Source organism: Catharus ustulatus, chromosome 14 (assembly GCF_009819885.2).
Source record: "Catharus ustulatus isolate bCatUst1 chromosome 14, bCatUst1.pri.v2, whole genome shotgun sequence".
In the NCBI taxonomy this organism is placed as follows: domain Eukaryota; kingdom Metazoa; phylum Chordata; class Aves; order Passeriformes; family Turdidae; genus Catharus; species Catharus ustulatus.
Window position 1 is genome coordinate 4,946,096 of NC_046234.1, and position 22,925 is coordinate 4,969,020.

The window sequence follows — 22,925 nt, forward strand, 5'->3', positions numbered from 1 at the left end:
CTCTAGCGCGCCGCTCCAGCAGGTCCTTCCGCCCTCCGTGTGGCAGCGCTGCCCGGCGCCGCCCGGACTCTTTTCCGCGGAGATAGTTCCGGCCGCGGCCATTCGGTACCGCCGCCGCCGCCATTTCGGGAGCGCCGCCTCAGCGCGCCGCGATCGCGGGCAGCTCGGTACAGCCCGGCCCGAGCGCACCTTCTGCCGTCGCCGCCACAGCCTCCCCGACCCCTGTCCCGATGGCGACCTCCGTGGGGAACGTGGCGGACAGCACAGGTACCGTGCGCTGCGGCGCCCCCGGGGGTGGGCTGGCCGGGGACAGCGGGGGCCGGGCCGTGCCCTCGCCCCCGGGGCCGCTCCCCGCTCGCTGGGCCCGCACCCGGCGGAAGTTTCCAGACGCGGCAGAGCGGGGGTGCCCCCGTCGCCTTTGTGGGGTCTGTGAGCCCCGGGCCCGAGCGCGGTGCTGGGTGCGCTCCGGTGGGCGCTGCCCGTGGGCAGCCCCGGCCGCTGCCGGGGAGGCGCGGGGAGGTGTGAGTGCGGCGGGGTCGCTGCTATATTTATCAGACTATCAGGTGACTGCGTTAGAGGGCGAAGTAGGGTAAAAGCCTGACCCAAAATGTGTCTTGGTTTGCCCAGAATCGCTCGCTGCACTTGGGCAAGACTTTTTTTTTCAGCAGCCTGGTCGAATGGAAGGTGTCCCTGGCCATGGCGGTGGAATTGGAACGAGATAATCTTTAAGGTCTCTTCCAACCCAAACCGTTCTGTGATTCTGTGGCATAGTCGAGCCCTAAAGCGCTTTTCTGAACAGTAAGATAGCGTGTTGTATGGAGGAAAGATCCTGCCCTAAATTTAGTTTGGAGATCCAGAACTTGAGGAATGGAGGAGAAATCTGACTTTCTCTGTAGAGCAAGAGAAAGAAGTGTTATGCTTACTCAAAGGATTAAAGGACAACACATTTTTATCCCCCTGATTTTGGGTGTTTCTTTACCCAGAGGGGCAGGAAGACCTGAAAATGATGCTTAGGAAAAGGAGGATTTTTGGAGAAAGAGATGGGATAGCAGTGTGGAGATAGGGATGTGAAAAGAAACGGTAGTGATACAGAAAAGTGCTGCAGTACGGTATTTCGGACCTTCTCAGCTAGAACTGTGTGTGGTCAGCGAGGCTGCAGCATCCTCTCGTAGCCTGGATCCCTGGGGCTAAAAAGAACCACGTGCACGCTTGGTGAGAGTCCTGTGCTATCCAGCACCTCCCAGCTGGAGGTAACCACTGCTGCTGTCTGGAACTAGGTTGTGTCTGCGTGTAAGGTTGAGCATGAGTGTATTGCAAGTGTTTAGGATGGTATTTGTGGGGGGAAAATGGCCTTAGGCACGTTTCTGATGGTTCTGTACAGCTTTTTGTTTTGCTTGTATTGTCTAGAAACCTCAGGGAAGGTCATTGTCACAGCACTATACTAGAGTTTTCCAAGGTCATTGTCGAACCATGCAGCACAAGTTAGCCTAGGTACAGAAATTCATTTATGCAAGACTTGATAAGGGATTTTCCTGGCTGTGACTCCTCACTGCAATTATTTTCTTTACAAATTGGTTCAGTGAGCATCCATTCGTGGGCTGTCTTACGGATATTTTGCACTGCATAACTTCCAGCCAACTTTGTATTAAAAATTTTACTCATTCTGGACTTTGTGATGTGGCTGTTCGTTTCCTGCTTTTCAGTGAACTTCACAATCATTTATAAAATAAATTCTTGGAGATATATGACTGGCAATTTTACACTGAGTTTGCCTTTTCTCTGGAGACAAAGGATGGGTTGTTCTGTAAACAGAGATGTTTGATAAATTAAAGAAAGTGGTGTTTCTTCTTTTGTTGATTTTGTCAGTAGTTCTCATTCCCAGGTATTAAATCTGCACTGCCTCCTCTCTTGCCCTGGAATTTGCAACTTCAGTTTGATTTCTTGCTTTAGCTAGTCAAAGTGTAGTATTAGATCATGACTGAAAGTTTGTTTCCCTGGAATCATAAGTCTGGAAGTGTAAACTTCTGTTTTGTTTTGGGGTACTTCTTATTTTTTCTTACTTTGAAATTTTCTGAAACAACTGGAATGCATTTGAAGAGGAAATTGATTTCATGAGACATGCTCTTCCTCAATCTGGTTTCTCTGTGCCATCAGCGGAACTTGAAAATATGCTGACTGCCAGAAGGGCAAAACCTGTTAACAGCACAGGGGCCAAGTGAGGAACAGTCTGCTGGTGCTCCAGTATTACTGTCAGCACCATTTATTAATGGTGTGGTTTTCAGCCACAGTTCAACATTCTTACGTTGAATAAAGGTTGTAGCTTTTTATCTTTGCCAGTAGGTTTAACCAGATCCTGAAGTCCACTTTGCCCTTAGGGTTTGAAAAACAGGAATCTAATCTAGATGGAGATACTTGGTTACTAATTTGTCAGTTATCTGAAAATGACAGTAGTAGTTCCAAGTTACTGTGAAACAGTTTATAGCACTGACAGAGACAGTACAATATCTGGAAAAACTACCGTGCTTCTATCATAGAGGACTCACAGTCATGTATTAAAACCTACTGGTGGTAAAACTCCAAATTTGAAAGTATTTTAAATAAATTGCATCAATCCCAATTTCATAAAACAAACACTAGGCAGTAAATCTGTACCTAGTCTCTTTAAGATTATTTTGGCCATCTTTAAAGTTCTCACAGAAGCATGAGAGTCTCTGGACTTTTGTATTGCCTCACTACAAAAATACAAGCTCAGCTATTGAAGTGTTTTCTTGTATTAGGAAAGGTTTATCTGTTTCGTTTAGATTCCAAATTTTAAAAGTGTAGGATGAGGTGGGAGCTGTTAATTGAATTGAATTAAGGGGCTGCAGAGTACAGGAGGGAAAATGAGAGATGTTTGCAGTAATCAAACCTTTCAATAGTAAGAGTTGTTGGTATAAAGGCAGAATTTGAAGGCTGGCACTTCTTCCTAGGATGAATGGTTGTGGGTTTTTTTCTAAGCTGCACTTGCTTATTAATTTGTGAGAAATTTTACTTACTTTTCTCACTTCCGGTTGTTTTGTCTAAAACAGGTGGTGTTTTCATTTAATGATTTTGTTCTCCACAGTTGGGTATTAATTACTAAAACTATTTTGTCACTCCTGTTTCAGCTAAGCTTCCAGGAGCACTAACTCCTTTCCTGTACCCTGTCTGTTTAATGGTTCCTCCTGTAGGCCAGTTGCATAATCATTGAAGTGTATGTTTGTCTCTCCTCAAATATTGTTGTTCCAAGATAATTTTTTTTTCTGTGAAGGGATTTTGACTCCTCAGAGAAAATATAGGAGTATGCAAGATGCAAGGAATTTTGCCCATTGTGATTTTTTTTTTGTATTTTTTAAGGTCTTTCACTACTTGCACATTCTTTTGTTCAAGTCCTTAATTAAAGTCTTTGTCTCCCATCTTTCATTTCCCTATTAAATTGTTAGAACTTTTTTTTAACGTAGCAAAGCATAGGATTTTCAGTCGTGTGGGAGGATGAGGAGAGTCATTGTTCTGTTAGCAGCACTTCCACTGTTAGGAACCAAAATATCATATCATGACAGGAGTCTCTTTCAGAATAATAGAAAGTGATTGACTTACAAATATTTGTAGTCGTTACAGTCTGCATTTTTCTATTATTAGCTGATGGAGTCAAGGACTGGTACAGATAAGATCTTAGAGTCCTAACTGTCACCTAACTGTCACTGTTTCATATCATTTCAAACATTTTCATCCATTAGTCGTGTACATTTTTTTTCATTGTTTTGTTTTGTTTTTGTTTGTTCCCATCATCTAACTTTTTGTTTTCCCCCTTTAAATGTTTTGGTGATTCTCCAGAACCAACGAAACGTATGCTTTCCTTCCAAGGGTTAGCGGAGTTGGCTCATCGTGAGTATCAGGCAGGAGACTTTGAAGCAGCAGAGAGACACTGCATGCAGCTCTGGAGACAGGAGCCTGATAACACTGGTGTGCTCTTGTTACTGTCATCCATTCACTTCCAGTGTCGCCGACTGGACAGGTAGGCTTCTTCCCTCTGCTGTTTTGCTGGGGTAAGAGAAATGCAAATTGGGCTCAGCAGCTTTACAACAAACGGGAGGCATTGCTGTTACTGTCGTGTTATTTTAATATTGAGCATATTAACGTTGGAACATCAGCCACATTGGTGTGTACTGGCAGTATTTACATGTTTAATGTTCATTCCACCTACAGTCTAAGGGTTTGTGGTTTTGGGATTTTTTTCTTAAGGTTAGAAGACTGTTTCCTGTCCAACAACATGTTTAGTTAAAGGAATTTTGTGATCTGAAAGTAGTTTCTATATTCTTTCTGCTTGCCTGTTCCTGATCTTGCTTTCTGTGCCTCTAGCATTTTGAACTTCACTTGTTCTAGCTGTAAATTCATGTTTGCTGGTGAAGAAAGTAAGAACTTTTGGCTTAGATTTGTTTGATACAGTCTTCTGATTCAAGTTGTAGTAGTTGAGATACAGGAAAATAAAAAGAGTGAGGATACAACAGAATTTTGCATCTAAGTCATGTCCTGCCTCTTGAAAAGAATATCAAGTGGAACATTGCTTAAAGCATACAGGTGCTGGAAGGGGAATTGCTGTAATACTTTTTCCAAGTGTGTTGAGCTCAGGTTTGGTGAGGCAACTTGAACCCTTCTGACTGTAAATGAGAGCTCTCTCTGTTCAGTACAGCCTAAAATGGGAACTAGGGCGGTCAGAGTTTAAAGTGGGAGCGCAAAGAGACAGGGCAGCTCTGTGAGTCCAGATTTCTTGGCTGTATGTTTGGCTCACCTAAGTATGAATGTTCACTAGAGTAACTAGATAAACAGACAAATACTGAATGTGGAGGGTGGGTTTGTTTGGGATTTTTTTGTTTGTTTTTTATTTGCTAACTTGTCTATTTTCTTCAGGTCTGCTCATTTCAGCACTTTGGCAATCAAACAGAATCCACTGTTGGCTGAAGCCTATTCAAATCTAGGCAATGTGTACAAGGAGCGTGGACAGCTGCAGGAAGCAATTGAACATTACAGACATGCACTGCGCCTCAAACCAGATTTCATTGATGGATATATTAATTTGGCTGCTGCACTCGTAGCTGCAGGTGATATGGAAGGAGCAGTACAGGCATATGTGTCTGCCCTTCAGTACAATCCTGTAAGTAATGCCTTAATTTATAAAAGTCCATTCTTTATTACTGCCTGAGGACACAAAAGTAGCAGTTTTCAAAGATTGAACAATAGATAACCCTTCCAACCTGTGTTCCATAAACTTAATGAAGCAGTTAATGCTGTTTTTAAGGGTCTTTGAGTGGCTTTTGTCACAAAAAGTTGTATATTGCAGTAAGGGCTACTGGTTGTTTGCTTTACTGTATATGTAACATACTTACCTTTTTAGATAAAAGAAAAGCAAGGTTTGGTTTTTCTTTTCTGAAGGCAGAAGCTTCAGTGAATGGCCCCTTATTTAGCTTTGTGTGCTTTAGGGTAGTACTTCAGTGAGAGAATAGATGCTTAGACTTGAATGAGAGATCTTGGAAAATGCCCAGGTATTACTTTATCATGAAGTCAGAAATTTCATGGTGAGAGTGTTACCTTGGTAAGATTTCTGCTGTAGACTGAGTTAGATTTCTGTTGTGGGCTGGTTTACAGGAACATCAGTTTAGGTTTTATAGACTGAAACTGACTGTGACTCCTGTAAGGTTGATTGATCTGGTGTTTGGATTTTTGCTTGTAACTGTTTCAAATTGACATTTTTAGTAAACAGACTGCTGTCCTCTGTTTATTTTGCATCATACTCATTAAATTTATATAGTATTGCTCAGTGTGATAAAGGTATTTGCTTGCTCTTTGGTCAGACATTTTGATAAGAAGTGCTTCAAGTGCAGCATTGGTCCCATGTGCATAAATCCTATTTCTGTAGGAAAAGCAAACCCAGTCCAGCAAGAGCACAGAACCTTATTTCTCTGCTCTTAAGCCAGTGTGAACTTGTCTAACTTAATGTGCCAGGTGGTGTGACTAGTGGATGCACTGGTTAGAATAATGTGAGATGGTGGGATTTTTTTCAGGAGTTGAGTTTTGTTTAGGTTAGTAAATTCTTTCATTAGTGTTGACAAAATGTCTACATTCTCTCTGGTCTTTACTGCTGGATAATGGTGTTGCAGACTGTGCTTTCATTTCAAACAAATAAAAGAACAAGAACATGTGGTAAAGCTGTTGGAAAGGGATGGATTAATGGGCAAAACAGGGAGGAAAACTTCTTTAGGAATACAGGCAGCAAAATCACTTTATATATCTATTTAAAAGCCATAATGGTGATGGTGTATCTTAAGAGTACAGGTTTGGAAAAAAAAAATAAATGGGCTTGAAATGTTTGCATGTGGCTTAAGCTGCTGGGGGGCATTGGTTTTCAGGTATTTTATTTCTGTATAATAGAAATTGTATTAAATACTTCTTTTTAATTCTCTAAAGTTGTACTTATACAGTACTAAATTTGCTCAGATTATCTGTTGTTTGTGATCTTAGGTCAAGAAAAATAAATTACGTTCATGATGTATCTATTAAAAATTAAACTAAGATGTGGTGTTCCTTGCAAATTCTCTGTGAAGACCTGTGGGGGATCTGAAGTCCTGAAGCTGATGGTGTGATTTTGATTTTTCAGGACTTGTACTGTGTTCGTAGTGACCTGGGGAACCTGCTCAAAGCCCTGGGTCGCTTGGAAGAAGCCAAGGTAGGTGTTGGGTAGAATACATGTAAACGTCAGTGTTTTGAAAACTTGAACTTTGCACCAAGTCTCCAAATCTGCGTTGATCTACAGACAGTCCAAGAAACTTCTGAAAACTGAAGGCACTGAAACACCCCAGAGTAGTTGCAGGGCAAGATATGGCATGTCCATGTTTAAAAAGTTGATTTAAGTCAAGAAATGGAAAGTTACCAAGCCTTGCTGCTGAACTAGACTATCTGATACCATTCTGAAGTATTGGGCAGGGGCTTCATCATGCTTTCATCTGGAAATAAGTAACAGTCCTTCAGATCTGAGGCTTGCCTGCTGGTGCCAAGCAGAGAGCCTGTGGTTAGCTCGAGATCCCTGTACGATGCAGGTGCTATTGAAAAGGCCGCTCTTCTAAAGTCCTTTGTGGCTTGTAAGTGGAGAAGAAACTTATCCAAATGTTACCTTGTAATATTGGCTTTTAAAGACTTTTTATTCTTTTAACTTTTCCCTTCCCTTGATAGTGGAAGAAAGGCTAGTAAATAATAGCTGCAGTATGCGACACACACCACCCCCCCACCCCCATCCCCCAATATCTTTTCTTCATGTCTTCCCTCTCCCCTCCCCCAAAATAAAGAAATCGGAAGGACAAAGCTGGTTTGTTTGGTAAATGAACTGATCAAAAGAAAACTTGCTGTAGTGGAAAGGTGGCTTCTAGCAGTCGTGCATTTCCTAAACTGAGAATTCGAACACCAAGATGAGTTGAAAATTCTTGGCACGTTAAAATTTGGATTGCAGAAAGAAATTGTCTTGTTACAAGCCACCTTACGCGTCCGCGCTGCAGGGGTGAGGAGTGTGGAGAAGTCAGAACCACTCTGGGCTCCACGGCTGTCGCTCCAAGCCCCACGCGCATGCTCAGAAGTGGAGTGTATGAACAGCGTAGCTGTCTGTTTGGCTGCAGCACCATTTGGGGAGGGTGGGGATATTTATGGGGTAATGGGGACTGCAGGTTCAAAATTCAATATTGCTTTTTTTTCTCATAACAACCTGGATGCGTGTACCACCCTAGGGCAGCCTGATTGATTTGGCCGGATCCAGGTTGAAAACATTGTGTAGCAGCATTCAGAGTTGAACAGTCTTTGAGACACTTGGTTCTCAGCCCACCAAGCGGACAGCTAACATGAATTGCACTTCACTGCAGCTTTAGTGTGACTGGTATAGGCCAAGACACTGCGCCTGCCTTAGGTTGCTGACTTCTTTGTTTCAGAGCTCTGGAGACACCTAGTTTGAAAGTGTTATTCCGTTTTGTGAGAACTTAATAAACGAGGAAAAATATCTGGAGTAAATTGCAATGTGTTTCTTTGGTTATCAGTCCATTTGAAAGATCAAGCCAGCAGATTCCTTACAGTTTGAACTAAAATTTAATTTCTTTGTAGATGTTTCAGAGCCTTTCTTCCAAAAAAAAAAAAGTCCCTGCTGTATGCAATTGCCCGATTAACCCTCTCCCTTCTGCATGTCTCCCTTGTTACAGACAGATTATCCTCATTCCCATGTGTTAAGACATATCCAAAAAAATGCAATTGCTTTGTTGAACTCTTACTAATGATCTTGTTTTATTTTCTCTCTTGTTTTTGGTTTTTCACCACTGATATTGTATTTAGAAGGTTTCAGGTGGGTGAAACCTCCTATTCCATGCGTAAGGTGCCTCGCTGAAGGGAGCTCGAGGCCTGGATCTAGGGCAGACACACACCTCCTCCTCCTCTTCCAGCAAGGAACGCACCGAAAAGTCACATGATGAGAAATATGGTAACGGGTTTGTAACTGCCACAGCAAAACCATTTGCCTCCATGCCTGAATCTTCTGTCTTGTGGCTTCAGAAACAGCTTAAAATATTTAATTACAAGCAAGTAATGTAAGAATATTTTATACTATTAGCCACAAATTCTTTCAAAGAAGTAAAGTAAAAGTAAATTAAAATATTTTTTAAAGAAATAATTGGAGATAGTTAATAGTAAAAGCTTCTAACTCTTCCGGTTGTTCATTTTTTTCCTTTTTTCTTCTTTGTTTGGATTGCAGCGTTCTGCTCTTCTGATGATGCGCTGTGATCCTGCAGTAGCGCAAAGGCTGCGCAGCGGTAACGCGCATTGCGTGCGATTAAAGCCCCCGTGAACGGTTGACTCGATGATTAATCTCTGATCGGGCGACTGCCCGAGCTCCAGGCTGCAGCCTTTTGGATAAAATTGGCTTGTAACGCATTTTACAGAGTCCAGACATCAAATTTAACATGCGAGTTTTATGTGGGCCTGTCTGGTAGATTAATGATTCTGGTTGGCTGTTCACTGCACCTTGGGGCAATCACTAGAGCCAAGCAGTTCGCAGCGATAGCGTGGCGCCGTGCTGGGTAGGATGCGCAGCGATTTCTTGCGCTTGCATTACAGGGACCTAAACCTTCATGCAATCCTGTCATTTGAGGTTTTGAAGCTGCAGGAGAGGTTGAATTGTATTTGAAGAAACCGGGAAACAAGATATGGATGGGGTGTGTCTGATTTGACAAGCACACTTGAAACTGAGGAATGGCTTTATCTTTTTCAGTAGTTTTTTTCTTTTTCTTTTTTTTTTTTTTTTTTAAGTAATTTCTATCTGATTTAGAATATTCAGAAATCTTGTTTCAGAGTGAAGCTGTTTTCACTTGGTAATTTTTTGATTTTTACGCACTTAAGGGCGGCAGATGTTCCTGTTGAACTACTTGCATTGTTTCTAAGATGATTTTCTTTGGCAGTCTGGTGTCTGAAGGAATGTTAATCTGTTACCAGCATAACTGAAAAATGGTGGGCTTGCACCTGGGTTTTGGTTTGCGCTGGCGCAGGATCAACAACAGTTTGCAGCGCATTAGTTTTGGCGCAAGCTAGCCTATACTGCAGGGTCACTTTTGGCTGGTTAGAGAAGGCATACTAACAATTATTTTTTCTCATTTTTTTCTTTTTACAAATATTCCCCTTCCCTTGTATCTCTCTTCTTTAACTATTCCAAGGCGTGTTACTTAAAAGCAATTGAGACTCAACCAAACTTTGCAGTGGCTTGGAGTAATCTTGGCTGTGTTTTCAATGCCCAAGGAGAAATTTGGCTTGCAATTCATCACTTTGAAAAGGTAACTACCTAAGAGAGTCAGCTTCATTGATAGATTTCAATGTACATGCAGCTGTGTGCTTGCAGGTGATAGTTTCACAGTGGAGAACTTTGTATGATCCTGTTAGTTGTTTTTAAGCTTGCTGATGTTTCAGACTACCTGTATGCTACTAGAGAGAGACATTTAGAACTCCCCTAGGACTTCACACTCATCAAATATGAGAGAATTAATTAAATTATTCTTCAGCCCTTTTCCGGTCTAAATTTTATAAAAATCTGATTTGATGTTTTGTGTGTGAGAGAAAGAATCAACTTGGTGCTTAAAATCGTTTTGCATTGTGATTTGTATTGCAGGTTTTACTGTCCTTTGCCTAACTGAGAAAGAACAGTTTTAAGTGACACATTAATTCCTCTTCTCCAGGGTTATTTTTCACTACTGTTCAGACTTCTCCAGATTAGTGTCTTAAAGTAGTAGTGTGGTATATTCCAATTAGCGTCTAATTGGTGTTGTAATTAATTTTGTCCTCATCTCTAAAGTTTCTAGAGTGCCCTAAAGCTGAATTTAAGATATGCAAAAGTTTCTTCCTGAAATTCACAGCTTTAAATCTATAGAAAAAAAATCTAGCTGCTTAAGGTTTTGGTTTTATTTTTTTTTTAATATGTGTCTAGTTAGTGATAGATGAAGTATTTTAATTTGGAGCTAATAATTCCCATGAGACTTTAAGAGTGGGGCTTGTGTAGCTTTGTACTGCAGCTTTTATAGCTTCAGTTTAAGTGGTTTTTTTTGCGTTTTATTAGTTTTGAAGGGAGCAAAGATATTTTAGTTACATCGCTACTGAATTTTCCCTGCACACATGATGCATTTGCTGTTTCCTTGTTCTTGTGAACAGCCTGTTTTCCTGCACTGGTAAAGCTTTAAAATTCTGTCTTACTTTGCAGTATATTAAGGATACAGATAAGGTTTTTTAGGGTTTCTTCTCTAAAAACAAGCTAGGGACAACATAGAGCATCATAGACAGGAGTGCTAAGTATGATCAGCCTAACACTTTATTCTGCAGAAGTTGCAATTCAGTAGGTAAGCAGACAAATAAATTTGAAGGTAGTACATGTTATCATTTCTACAGATAGATAACTTTGCTCTGTGATTGATCTGTGTGTTTTCCTTCTTTACTGGGTTATTGATAAAATCTTAAAAAGCTTGCATATTATGTTTATCAAATGTTTAAAAAGCAGCAAACAACTCACTTTCATTGAAAATGTGTTTGTGTTTAATGCTCAAAACTTTTACTTCAAAAATATTTTCAGGCTGTAACACTTGACCCAAATTTTTTGGATGCTTATATCAATCTGGGAAATGTTCTGAAGGAGGCAAGGATATTTGACAGGTAAGCAGATCAGTACTACTGCTCTCTGTGGCTAGTCAGATGTATCAAGATACAGATTATATTCCTTCTGTAAAGTGTCTATGGACAAGGGACACCAAAGATTTCAGCTGTAAGCTTGGCAAGCAAATGGCTTTGAAGTGCAAGCAGACCAGACTGCTGGTCTATTTAAATAAAAATCAAAAAATCCAGTGAAATGTATGCTTTCATGTTGCTTACTTGTACTTAATGCATTGTCAAAAACGAGAGTTTCTGATGAAAATAGATTTGAAATTAAGGCTGGGGAGGGTGAATATAAGATGTTCAAGAAATACCTGAATGATTGAATTCTCTGTTTTCATTATGTGATTCAGAGCATAATTTACAAGTGTGTCTCTTCTAAAATTTCCCTTCTGTGTGAGACAAACTGGGCTGGAATTCAGCTAAACATCTGGTTGCATATTCTGTATTTGTGACATGTCTGCCTCATGTTATGTCCTTGGGTTGCAGTAGTGTTGCTGTGTTGTTGAACTAACCTGTTCTGAGACCTCTGATCTGATACATGAATGTTCTGTTTCTGGGAAAAGATCCAGGCTGTGTTGTTTATGTGCAATGTACCATATTGCATCTGGTAATTGGTTTTTAATTTCTGATAGCTGTGGTTTGTGGCCCCAAATTTAATAAAAGCTTTCAGAGAACAGGTTAATTATCTGCACCACATACAGTATAAATGATTCAGTGATGTCTGATTTAATCATCAGTTGGTGGACCAAACTAATTAAAGCATGTTTTTCCATAATTTCAGATTTTACATCACCTTTTAAACATATACTTATGTGTATTGTTATGGTTTTCCTAGAAATTGGATTTGAATACATCAGCCATCTATATAGTGCTATAGGAGCATATAATTAAAGATTTCACTTTTGATCAAAGTGATAATTTAAGTCTTAAGTAAAAAAGGATAGGTTAGTGGAGAGAATAATGTTACACTGTTTATCTTGTTAAAATTCAGTAATAAACTGGCAGAAAATGGGATAAGGAAAAAAAGGTGTTTTTCCTAGTAATGAGGAGTGTTTAAAAGAAGTAGCTGAAAGCTGTGCTTGTTTTCCAGAAGACTTAACATTGTTCACTGTACCAAGGTAAATAATTCCTGCTCTCTGGATGATAGTTTACCTTCTCTTTTTTTTTCTTCCTCTATTTTCTTACAGAGCTGTGGCAGCTTATCTTCGAGCCTTGAGTTTGAGCCCAAATCATGCAGTTGTGCATGGCAACCTTGCCTGTGTGTACTATGAGCAGGGCCTGATAGACCTGGCCATAGACACCTACAGGAGGGCCATTGAGCTCCAGCCCCACTTCCCTGACGCCTACTGCAACTTGGCCAATGCCTTGAAGGAGAAAGGCAGTGTAAGGAGCACTTTTTTCTTCTTAAAATTACAGGGAACACTTTTTTAATAGACACCAGCTTGATAAGTTGTTGGGCAAGTTGTTAAGATGGATGTTAACCTTACTTAAAAGGAAGAATAATTCAGGAATCTCCATCTTGAACCTTTTAAAAGTGATTGTATAATGACTTCTCATAAACGGTGCTTTTACAGTAAATGTTACTATAATAACTGTGCCCCTTTTTTGAAGGTGGTAGAAGCAGAAGAATGCTACAACACAGCCCTTCGACTTTGTCCCACTCATGCAGATTCTCTCAACAATCTGGCAAACATCAAGCGGGAGCAGGGCAATATTGAGGAAGCTGTCCGTCTGTATCGGAAGGCTCTTGAGGTACAGTTGAGTGTGAGGGAGAGGTGGGTGTTTCAAGCTGGGAATGTGTAATAAGATATAAGTTTTTTTTCCCTCTCTAAAAAAGAAGGAAGAAAATACAGTAATAAATGCACAGATATTTTTGTGATGGTCTGCTTGAGATGTTTGAGACAGAGTCAACTTCTTCTTCCAGGTGTTTCCAGAGTTTGCTGCAGCGCATTCGAACTTAGCAAGTGTTCTGCAACAGCAGGGAAAGTTACAGGAAGCTCTGATGCATTACAAAGAGGCTATTAGGTAAATGGATACTCATCCCAGCCTTTCCTAACGGGAAAGTACCTAGATTTGTACAGAAGATGACTTAGTTACATGTTGTAATTTCCATAGTTGCTCTTCAAATTGAAAAGTGGGGGTATGAGTATGTTTTCTCGTTGGAGGAGGAGCCCTTCTTGTTCATGACGTTCTCTTTTTTTTTCAGAATCAGCCCCACATTTGCAGATGCTTATTCTAATATGGGAAACACTTTGAAGGAGATGCAGGACGTTCAGGGAGCTCTGCAGTGCTACACCCGTGCCATTCAGATAAACCCAGCTTTTGCTGATGCCCACAGCAACCTGGCCTCGATTCACAAGGTAGCACATGCGAATGATTCACTCTTAGAAGAGTGTGGTGGGGCACTGTGAGTAGTTACCCTGAGGATATTTTTACCTGCTGACTCATTTCTGCGTTTTCACAGGATTCAGGGAATATACCAGAAGCCATTGCCTCTTACCGTACTGCTCTGAAACTTAAACCTGATTTCCCAGATGCCTATTGTAACTTGGCCCACTGTTTGCAGGTGAGGAAGATGAGATTTTGATTATAATTCTTTAAATTCCTCTGCAAGACATTACTTATTTAAATGTAAAGAGTTAGACTTAAGTCTTAAATGAGGAGATAAAATGATACAGTCATCAGCAGTAATTACAGAAGTTTTCACTTCCATTTTTGGAAGAAACATTAATCTCAACCTGTGAAATAACTGATACAGGCCAAAGGAAACTATCCTTTGTCCTAATCTTTGTTTTTCCTTTTTTTGTAGATTGTCTGTGACTGGACAGACTATGATGAAAGAATGAAGAAGCTGGTTAGCATTGTAGCTGATCAGCTGGAGAAAAACAGACTGCCTTCTGTACACCCACATCATAGCATGCTGTATCCCCTTTCTCACAGTTTTAGGAAGGCAATTGCTGAGAGACATGGAAATCTCTGTTTGGACAAGGTAGGAAGTTCTATATAGTTGTTGTTTATTGATTGAAGTTCTTTGGGGTTTTGCCTGTTCCTACTCAAAATCTAATACTCAGATTTGTCAGTATTAGCCTTTGTAAGCTTTCTGAGTCACTGACATGTGAAGAGATGAGATGTCATGTTCATAGATAGCTCTTAGTGCTTGTGAGGTTTGAGACAGACTACTTGTGCAGGTTGCCATTTATAATTGAAAATGTGCTGTCAGCTGGTGGGAGGGTCTGGTTAACTAATGGAAGATAACACTTTGTCAAAGTGACTTGTCTGAGTAGCCTGATAATCCTGTCAGAGATAGTGGTTACAACTGATGCCTGGGCAAGATGGAGAGGAAAGAAAAACACAAATGCTGTGGTGCCTCACAGCAATCCTGTTCTGGTCACAAATGCCTTGTGGTTTGAAAACTTCTTGAGGACTGTTATGTGGTATCAGTGTATTTAATAATCACAGGTGGAATACTGAAACTGTTAGAAAAGCAGAGATGCAGTAGTGATGTCTGTATTTGAGAGCAGAGACATCGCATCTTGTGACACAGTGTGTGGGCACCGCACTTGGCTCCAGTGGAATATGTAGAATGCAGGTTTGGAACAACAGATGTCCATGACTGCTTGCTTGAATGTGGGATGAGGTTAATTCTGCAAACTCCCTTTTGTCCCTTTGTTTAGATTTTAGTTCCTGAGTTTGTAAACACTTTTGTATTTTCTTGGCAGATTAATGTTCTTCACAAGCCACCATATGAACATCCCAAGGATTTGAAGGCCAGTGAAGGTCGACTTCGTATTGGCTATGTGAGCTCTGATTTTGGAAATCATCCAACCTCACACCTAATGCAGTCAATTCCAGGCATGCATAACCCAGACAAATTCGAGGTAAAAATAAAAATGGCATGTTTAAAGCTTTAACTCTGCCTATAAGTGGCAGTTTTTTAAATTGCAGGCAATTAAACAAGAACAAATTTTTGCTTTTTGGGTATGTTTTTTTACGGCTTAAGGAGTTCTTTAGCACAAGTCATCCTCCTTTACCAGTATGAAGTGCTGTTTTCAGATACACTTGCAGTTTCCTACTTGGGAGAGCTAGTCATTGTTAAAAAACTTCCCTGAGGCTTAGCTTGTCTATTCAAGCTGATTCATAGTTACGATTCTTGCTAATTAAGAAGTCAGAGGTGACTTGAAGGAATTCTTAGAGATTTAATTTTTATGCAGATCTGTCTGTTAAAGTTACTTTGTCTTGCACTGATGAGAACATTGGATATATGTCTGTGCAGGATGCAGTGCCATATTGTGGCACCAGAGCTAGGCCTGGTTCAAAGGTATCAAAAAATGGTCCAGTGCCTCTTTTTTTTTTTTTTTTTTCACTTGTTTACTTACTGATAGATGCCATGGAAATAAAAATGTTTTGTGTGAAACTAAATGTAATTTAAAATCACAATATAGCACAATTATTTTATGGAGAAGCTATCACAGATACTCAGTTTTTGTTGCCTCATTTTCTAGGTATTCTGTTATGCCCTGAGTCCTGATGATGGGACAAACTTCCGTGTAAAAGTGATGGCTGAAGCAAATCATTTCATTGACTTATCTCAGGTGAGCTTGTTTTATGCATTGACCTTTTAGCAAACCTAAATTTTTCTAAATGAAGAAAGAGAAGGGCCTGTAGTTTGAAATTTCTTTGTTGCAATTATTTCTTGAATTAGGCTGATGTTAGTCTTGAGAATGTAGATGTCTTGGCATTATGTGATGTGGTGGTTATCTTGTGACCTCAGATTATTAAAAAGTAACATTACCAATATTTAGTAACTTGCACATTAGATCTCAAGGTAAGTCATGTTTAAATGTTATGGAGAAGTCAAGATGTCACAACTGCAAATACATTTAAGCTTGCCTTATGAAATCTGACCAGGATTTCAGTATACACAGAAGTCAAGGCAAAACACTGTAGAGTAGTTAACTGGCTTATTCTTGATCTTCATTTTGATCTTCTGTATTACCTTAGTTTGTGAACGTGCCACTTGCCCTATGTGAGCTTTAATTACTAATCAGCCTTAGAGGAGTGGATGTGGAGGAGGGTTTTCTGGTTTGTATAACCTCAGTTTCTAGCCATTAGCTTTAGTTTTACTGCTGTTCAGCTTTATTGCTGCACTGAGGATTTGTGCTTCTGTAAAATCAGGAATAACAAGATTTAAGTCTCGCTTAAATTATGCAGTTGGCATCTATCCATTGTTACACTGATGACTAACCACATTTATTACTGGAAGACTGAAAACAAAAAGAATATATATTTATGTATTTATTTATTTATTCTTAGATACCATGTAATGGAAAAGCTGCAGACCGCATTCATCAGGATGGGATTCACATTCTCATTAATATGAATGGCTACACCAAAGGAGCCCGAAATGAATTGTTTGCCCTGAGACCAGCACCTATTCAGGTAACTGAGTTAGAAGGCTCTTAGTATGCCAGAATCAATGTCAGAGTTTTTTGGAGGCATTTTTTGACTAAGGATTTTCTAAAATGCCTATGGAAAGAGAATGAGAGGAACCTTAATCAGATTACATTAGTCATTCTAGACTACAGGAGTTGTCTCAGGTGAGAAAAGCTGTAATCACTGATGGTTGGTGTTCTGGCTTCAAGATGCACATTGTGGGGAAAATTTGCTTGAGAGATCAATTTTAGAATATCTTTGAGCTATTCACTATCTTGGTATTGAAAGTTTGGAGTTAGAGATTGATCTTCAGTTGGTAAAGCAGAAGAATGAACTTGAACCTCTATGTGGTAAATGTAACTTAAAATTCGTTGGCATTTAACCGCCTTTATTTTTGCAGTGCACATGGAAATGAAACCTTGCTTGGTTTTTTTTTTAGGCAATGTGGCTAGGGTATCCTGGAACCAGTGGGGCATTGTTCATGGATTATATCATCACAGATAAAGAAACTTCACCAGTTGAGGTGGCTGAGCAGTATTCAGAGAAATTAGCTTACATGCCAAACACTTTCTTTATTGGAGACCATGCCAACATGTTCCCTCATCTGAAGGTACGTTGGAAGATAGGGCAAGAAAAGTAGGTGTTTTCCGTAAGTGTCTTTATGAAATGGCACTCAGTATTGGTAAGGGGTCTTGTAACTTCTAATTTTTTTTTTTTTTTGACAGAAAAAAGCAGTCATTGATTTCAAGTCCAATGGTCATATTTATGATAACAGGATTGTTTTGAATGGCATTGACTTGAAGGCATTCCTTGACAGCCTTCCTGATGTCAAGATTGTTAAGGTGAGAGCTACTCTTGTCTGTGTACAGTCCTGGGGACTGAAGGTGGTACTCCTTCTGATCTCTGTGTGATTTATCTCAGATGAAGTGTCCTGACAGTTGTGACAACGCTGACGGCAATGCTGCCCTCAGCATGCCAGTGATCCCTATGAACACCATTGCAGAGGCTGTGATTGAGATGATAAACCGTGGGCAAATTCAGATTACTATCAATGGCTTCAACATCAGTAATGGATTAGCAACTACTCAGGTGAGGCACTTCAGGACACTGTTGTCTTGGTGTTTATGTTATATATGTATGTTTTAACATAAGAATGAAGGAAAACCTCCAAGCAAATGTGTTTTCTGTCATGTTGATTTGTTTAGTTGTCATACTGAAGGAAGCTCATTATAAGCCACAGATGTACTGGAAGATGATCTCTCCCCCCCCCCCAAAGATAGAGGAATTGTATCTAGAGGTATCTAAAGTCCAAATAAATTAATTATTGTTGCATAAAGAAGATACTTACTTGTTCTGAATTTGAAGCCAAGATTTCCTTACCAACTGCAACCTACCAAGATTTGTGACCTGTTACTCAGTGTCAGTTGTGGTTTTTGGTGTTAGTAAAAAATTACTGAGTTATAGAATAGAGGCAAAGTTGTTCCACTGTATTTCAACAATATTTATTCATCTCCTTACATATTTCAGAATTTTGCACTATATTACCACCTCTCAGTGCTTAACAGTTCATGGAATTTTAGTGACAGTTACTGGTGGTGTTTAACCCTTCTACTGCAGAACAGTTTTTCACTTTTAGAAATGGCATATTCTGACATTGGCATAACTCATTATCTTGTGAATTTTATTCAGTTCACAGTCCATTGGGAACCTCTTTTACATCATTTTGATACATTTTATTACCACTGCTCTGTTCATAGTCTCATACCTTAGTTTACTTTTGGGTTGTTTCCTTCACAACCGAGAGTTTTCTTTGAGTTGGGTTGAATTTGTCTTAGTTTGGTCAGTAAGGTTGTTAGCAATTCTTCTGAAGTTGTCATCTGAGAATCATAGAGGATTATTGTCTTAACACTCCACCACTGAAATCAAACACTCTCAGCTCTGTCTGTGCACTCCTAAAACAGGATTTCTGTCTTTTAGTGATGCTAATATAGCACTTCTTTGTGCTGAGATCAGCTACTTTTGGGCATAGGTCAACAAGAACTGAGCATTGTGTTTTCTGAGGTCTCAATGACCTGGATAAGTAGCATATTTATCAACTTCTGCTGAGCTGTTGTGCATCTTCTAACAGTCAGTGATAGTGAGTCATTGTCAGTCACATGAAGTGTGTCATCAGTGGTTGGCTGCAATGCCACTGTCTAAATTTTAAATACTTATTTATGTAAAAATACATATCTATAAGGAAAAAGGCTCTAAGTAGCTGAGTTGCCTTCTCTGTTTATGTGGTTTTGATCCCATCATTGCATGTCATTATTAAAAAAAAATTTAAATCCTGCTTCCACTTTACTAATCCTCAAGATTCTTGCATGGTAATTTGATTATTTCGACTTCATCCTCTGCTGCATTTTGTTAGGATATTCCTATTCTTTGTGAAGGCTGTAAGATCAATTTTTTTTAAACTTTGTCATTAACTCTTCTAATTTTCAGCATTTTCATCATTTTCCTTGTCAACTGGTTCCTTACAGTCTTATCAGTTACATATGAGTCTACATCTACTGATTATCTGTTCTATGCTTGCTGTATTCTATCTTAAAGAAGAAAAGCACACACAAAAAAACCACCCAAAAATAAACCACAAAAATCCAAACAAGCCAAACCCCACCTTTGCTTTCTAAATACCTTTTTATTCTGTCTTTCAGTTTTAATTTCATTTTTGGTCTCAAGGAAATTACGTGACCTTAAAGAGGATAGGATTCCATGTGTAATGCCTCTTTATATGATTCTTCTTTCCAATTATTCCAGTTACTTGGAATTTCGGGGAGATATAGGAAGGGCATGAAAATGCCCAGTGTTTTTTGCCTTGGTGGTTGCAACATTGTGGCATCCACAAGCGTGTACACATACCAGTTAAATACTTGCGGTGGGTAAGTAGACAATTTTGTTTTGTATCATAAAACCAAAGATATGCTTACAGTAATTTGTTGTGCTAACAAATGTGTCTTAGGACAATTCCACAGGGCATAGTCTTTCTGCAGTTTCAGTGTTTCAGTGGCTTTTTTTTCCTTTTAGATAAACAACAAAGCAGCAACTGGTGAAGAGGTTCCACGGACTATAATTGTTACCACCCGTTCTCAGTATGGCTTACCAGAGGATGCTGTTGTGTACTGTAACTTCAATCAGCTCTATAAGATTGATCCTTCCACTTTGCAGATGTGGGCTAACGTGAGTATCTGTATCCAGTAAGAAATCTATGATCAGACTTCTGGCAAGACTGTTCAGGTTAGCAGAAACTTCATGCAAGTTAAGTTGTCACTTCTCTGTGGAAAACATTGACTTGAGCCGTTTGAATCCTTACAGTGCTCATGTTGTAGGGCTTAGTGTTAGTAGAATATAGAGGGTTTTAGATGTATTTCAAATGATACATGTATATCTAGCCGGTGAAAATTTATGTTTGGGATAGCTTAAGTATGCTGGTTCTCCATTGTGAAATAATTTTGGAATTCCTTAGTCTCTCAGTTATAAGTGGCCTTGGCAGTTGATACATTGATAAATCTGAGTGGAGAGCGTGTGTATCAGGTTCCATCTTACAGTGTATTGCTGAGAACTACTTAGGACTAGTTTTTTTTAATATTCCAAGTAAACGAGATCATAAAGTTCACTTACTCTCTTAAGGAACTGCTCTGTAAACTGTTGCACAAAGTTGCTGTCTCAGTGCGATCAGAAATGCAATCCCAGTGATCTCATTCATAATGATGATCTGTTTAATTTCTGCTCTGTACCTCAAAGTACTCAATACCTTCTGCTTCATTTTAGTATGTGCCAATTGCTGTTCAGAGAAGTAAATGTTCCTCTCTGAACTTCCTGTATTTTCTTATTTTTGTTACAGATCCTAAAAAGAGTTCCCAACAGTGTGCTGTGGCTGCTACGTTTCCCAGCTGTAGGAGAGCCCAATATCCAGCAGTACGCACAAAACTTGGGTCTTGCCCAAAACCGAATCATCTTTTCACCTGTTGCCCCCAAAGAAGAACATGTGAGGAGAGGGCAGTTGGCTGATGTTTGTCTGGACACTCCCCTTTGCAATGGGCACACAACTGGCATGGATGTGCTCTGGGCTGGGACTCCAATGGTCACTATGCCAGGTAATGCAGCAGTGAACTTACATTGATACATGGGTTGGAATATTAATAATTTTTTAGTAACAGCAAATACACTACAAAACTGCCTTTTATAGAGGCAGAAGTAACTCCTGGTGTGTTTTAAGTTACTTGATAAACTCATTCCTGGTGGTTTTTCTTGGTTTTGATTTGCCTTTTATTTTCTTCAGGTGAGACTCTTGCCTCACGAGTTGCTGCCTCACAGCTCACTTGCCTGGGTTGTCTTGAGCTCATTGCAAAAAGCAGACAAGAGTATGAGGATATTGCTGTGAAACTGGGAACTGACCTGGAATAGTAAGCAAACTTCAACTCTGTAATGTGGGAACATCAGGAATGTAGAGTACAGTATTTGGGGACAGTGCTGAGACATCAGTAGTTTTAATCCTGCAGATATTTTATGGACAGTCCTGTTCTAGAGGTGTCTTGTGCTGCAGTTAATTCAGTTTCTGCTTTTATGGTAACTTAACAGCACTCCTAATTGAGTAACAATTCTGAAGAAACTGCTTATGTGGAGAGGTGCAATGCAGTGCATATTTTGTTATTTTTAAATTGAAGATTAAGCAGTTTATCACTTTAGATTAAAATCATGCTGTAAAGTGTTATTGCACCGCAGATAATGCGAGTTAATGTTTCAGCCCTCCTGATTTGAAGTGGTGGTACTGGCGTGTATCAGAAATGAGAGGAGATAGAACAGGAATTTGGGGTAGCAGTTGTTTTTGAAACAGTTGTACAGGCGGTTCTGGATTAGCTGAAAATAGCAGGTTTCAAAGGTAAACAGTATTATGCAGTGTTTGGAACGACTCATGACTGCTTTAACTCTCTTTTGTAGCCTGAAAAAAATCCGTGGCAAAGTGTGGAAGCAGAGAATATCCAGCCCTTTGTTCAACACGAAGCAGTACACGATGGACCTGGAGCGGCTGTACCTCCAGATGTGGGATCACTATGCTGCGGGCAACAAACCGGACCACATGATCAAGCCAGTGGAGGCCAGCGAGTCTGCATGAAGAGAGACTGGGTGTGCCCACCAGGAACTCTCCAGGAACTGAGCCTCTCCAACACTTGTGCAGAGATGATGAGCTAAAAACTGTGCATTTCTACTTAATCTGCCTGGTACTCTGTGGCTGAAGTAATACATGATGGTGATTAAAGCACAGCCAGACTTACTTCTTGCATGATAGGGAAAGACTCAGTAGAGCCTGGGATCCTTTTATTCCATGAGGAATTTGGATGGGATTGAGCCGTGTACATGTGAGCCGTGTGTATGAGTGGCAAAGTGATTGCTGGGGGAAGTTTGAACTGCCCAACCAGTTTATATGATATCATGGATTGATTTAATCTTCCTACAAACCTCTCTCCTTTTATGTGGATTGGGAATTGGAGCGTTTTAACATTTGATTTTGGGTACTCCTGTTGGTATATATGTGGTTCTCCCATGACAAGATTTCCAGCTAGCGAGTTGCTCCCTGTGTTCATTTCTAAACTGCGTGGACTGAAAGGGCGTATGTGCTGGTGTAGTCTTTTTTTATAGGTTTTATAAACCACTTGAGCCTATATCAGCCTTTTAATGTTTGACCTCTGTTTTGGAGCTCTCTGTAACGTGTTGGTTAAGATAAGGACTTTTTGTTTTTATGTTTTGTTTTGTTTTGTTTTTTAAGCTTCTCCAATAACTCAGCTAATCGGCTTCATGATGGCAGCTCCTCTTCTGTTAAAAAAACCAAATTTGATTTGAAATTAATCCTCCCCACAAGTGTTTGAGGTGAACACAAACTGGTGCCAAATACAGATCTTTCAGGAATGATTGTTAATTATGTATAGGGGTGCAGTCCTAGGTACTGTAGCAAAGACTTAAAAAAAAAAAAAATAAAGCTTTGGTTTGCCAGTTTGACTGATTTGACCGGTGTTTCACGTTTTGTGCTGTCGTCAGAGAGAAAACCGTGCTGGCCTTTGCTCTGTGCGATGTTTGGAGCAGCCGTTCGGGCAGGGATGGCTGTTTGGGGCGGGATGAACGGGGTTCCCCGCCGCCCGCGTGCGCATGCGCGGTGCTCCGGAAGCGCGGGCCGTTCGAGCGCCATGGCGGGAGCGGCGGCGCGGGAGGGCCCCGCGCTCGGGCCC

At 40.2% G+C, this 22,925-nt stretch overlaps 1 protein-coding gene across 3 annotated transcripts; it reads left to right on the forward strand.

The window, feature by feature from the left end:
- Positions 1-98: 98 nt before the first annotated feature.
- Positions 99-22,702, forward strand: OGT (O-linked N-acetylglucosamine (GlcNAc) transferase). Of its 3 annotated transcripts, none has more exons than XM_033072279.2 (22): positions 101-267; positions 3,853-4,033; positions 4,927-5,170; positions 6,671-6,739; positions 9,750-9,866; positions 11,150-11,229; positions 12,417-12,612; positions 12,841-12,981; positions 13,154-13,254; positions 13,436-13,589; positions 13,694-13,795; positions 14,039-14,218; positions 14,949-15,107; positions 15,732-15,821; positions 16,543-16,668; positions 17,102-17,272; positions 17,388-17,504; positions 17,584-17,751; positions 19,729-19,881; positions 20,546-20,798; positions 20,984-21,107; positions 21,643-22,702. In XM_033072279.2, exons 1-22 carry the CDS (start codon positions 231-233, stop codon positions 21,815-21,817), a joined length of 3,138 nt encoding a protein of 1,045 aa, XP_032928170.1. In that variant the 5' UTR covers positions 101-230; the 3' UTR covers positions 21,818-22,702. The 3 variants fall into 3 exon arrangements, with proteins under 3 accessions (XP_032928172.1, XP_032928170.1, XP_032928171.1); XM_033072280.2 differs by having other exon boundaries at positions 3,883-4,033; XM_033072281.2 differs by lacking the exons at positions 20,546-20,798; positions 20,984-21,107; positions 21,643-22,702 and adding an exon at positions 19,462-19,583 and having other exon boundaries at positions 99-267; positions 19,729-19,842.
- The last annotated feature ends 223 nt before the right edge of the window (positions 22,703-22,925 follow it).

Excerpts from the sequence above, each read along its gene's own strand:
- OGT (XM_033072279.2), top strand. The coding sequence starts at position 231 with ATGGCGACCTCCGTGGGGAACGTGGCGGACAGCACAG. Across the intron at positions 15,822-16,542 it reads ATTTCATTGACTTATCTCAG|ATACCATGTAATGGAAAAGC; the intron begins GTGAGCTTGTTT and ends ATTTATTCTTAG. Across the intron at positions 17,505-17,583 it reads CTGATGTCAAGATTGTTAAG|ATGAAGTGTCCTGACAGTTG; the intron begins GTGAGAGCTACT and ends GATTTATCTCAG.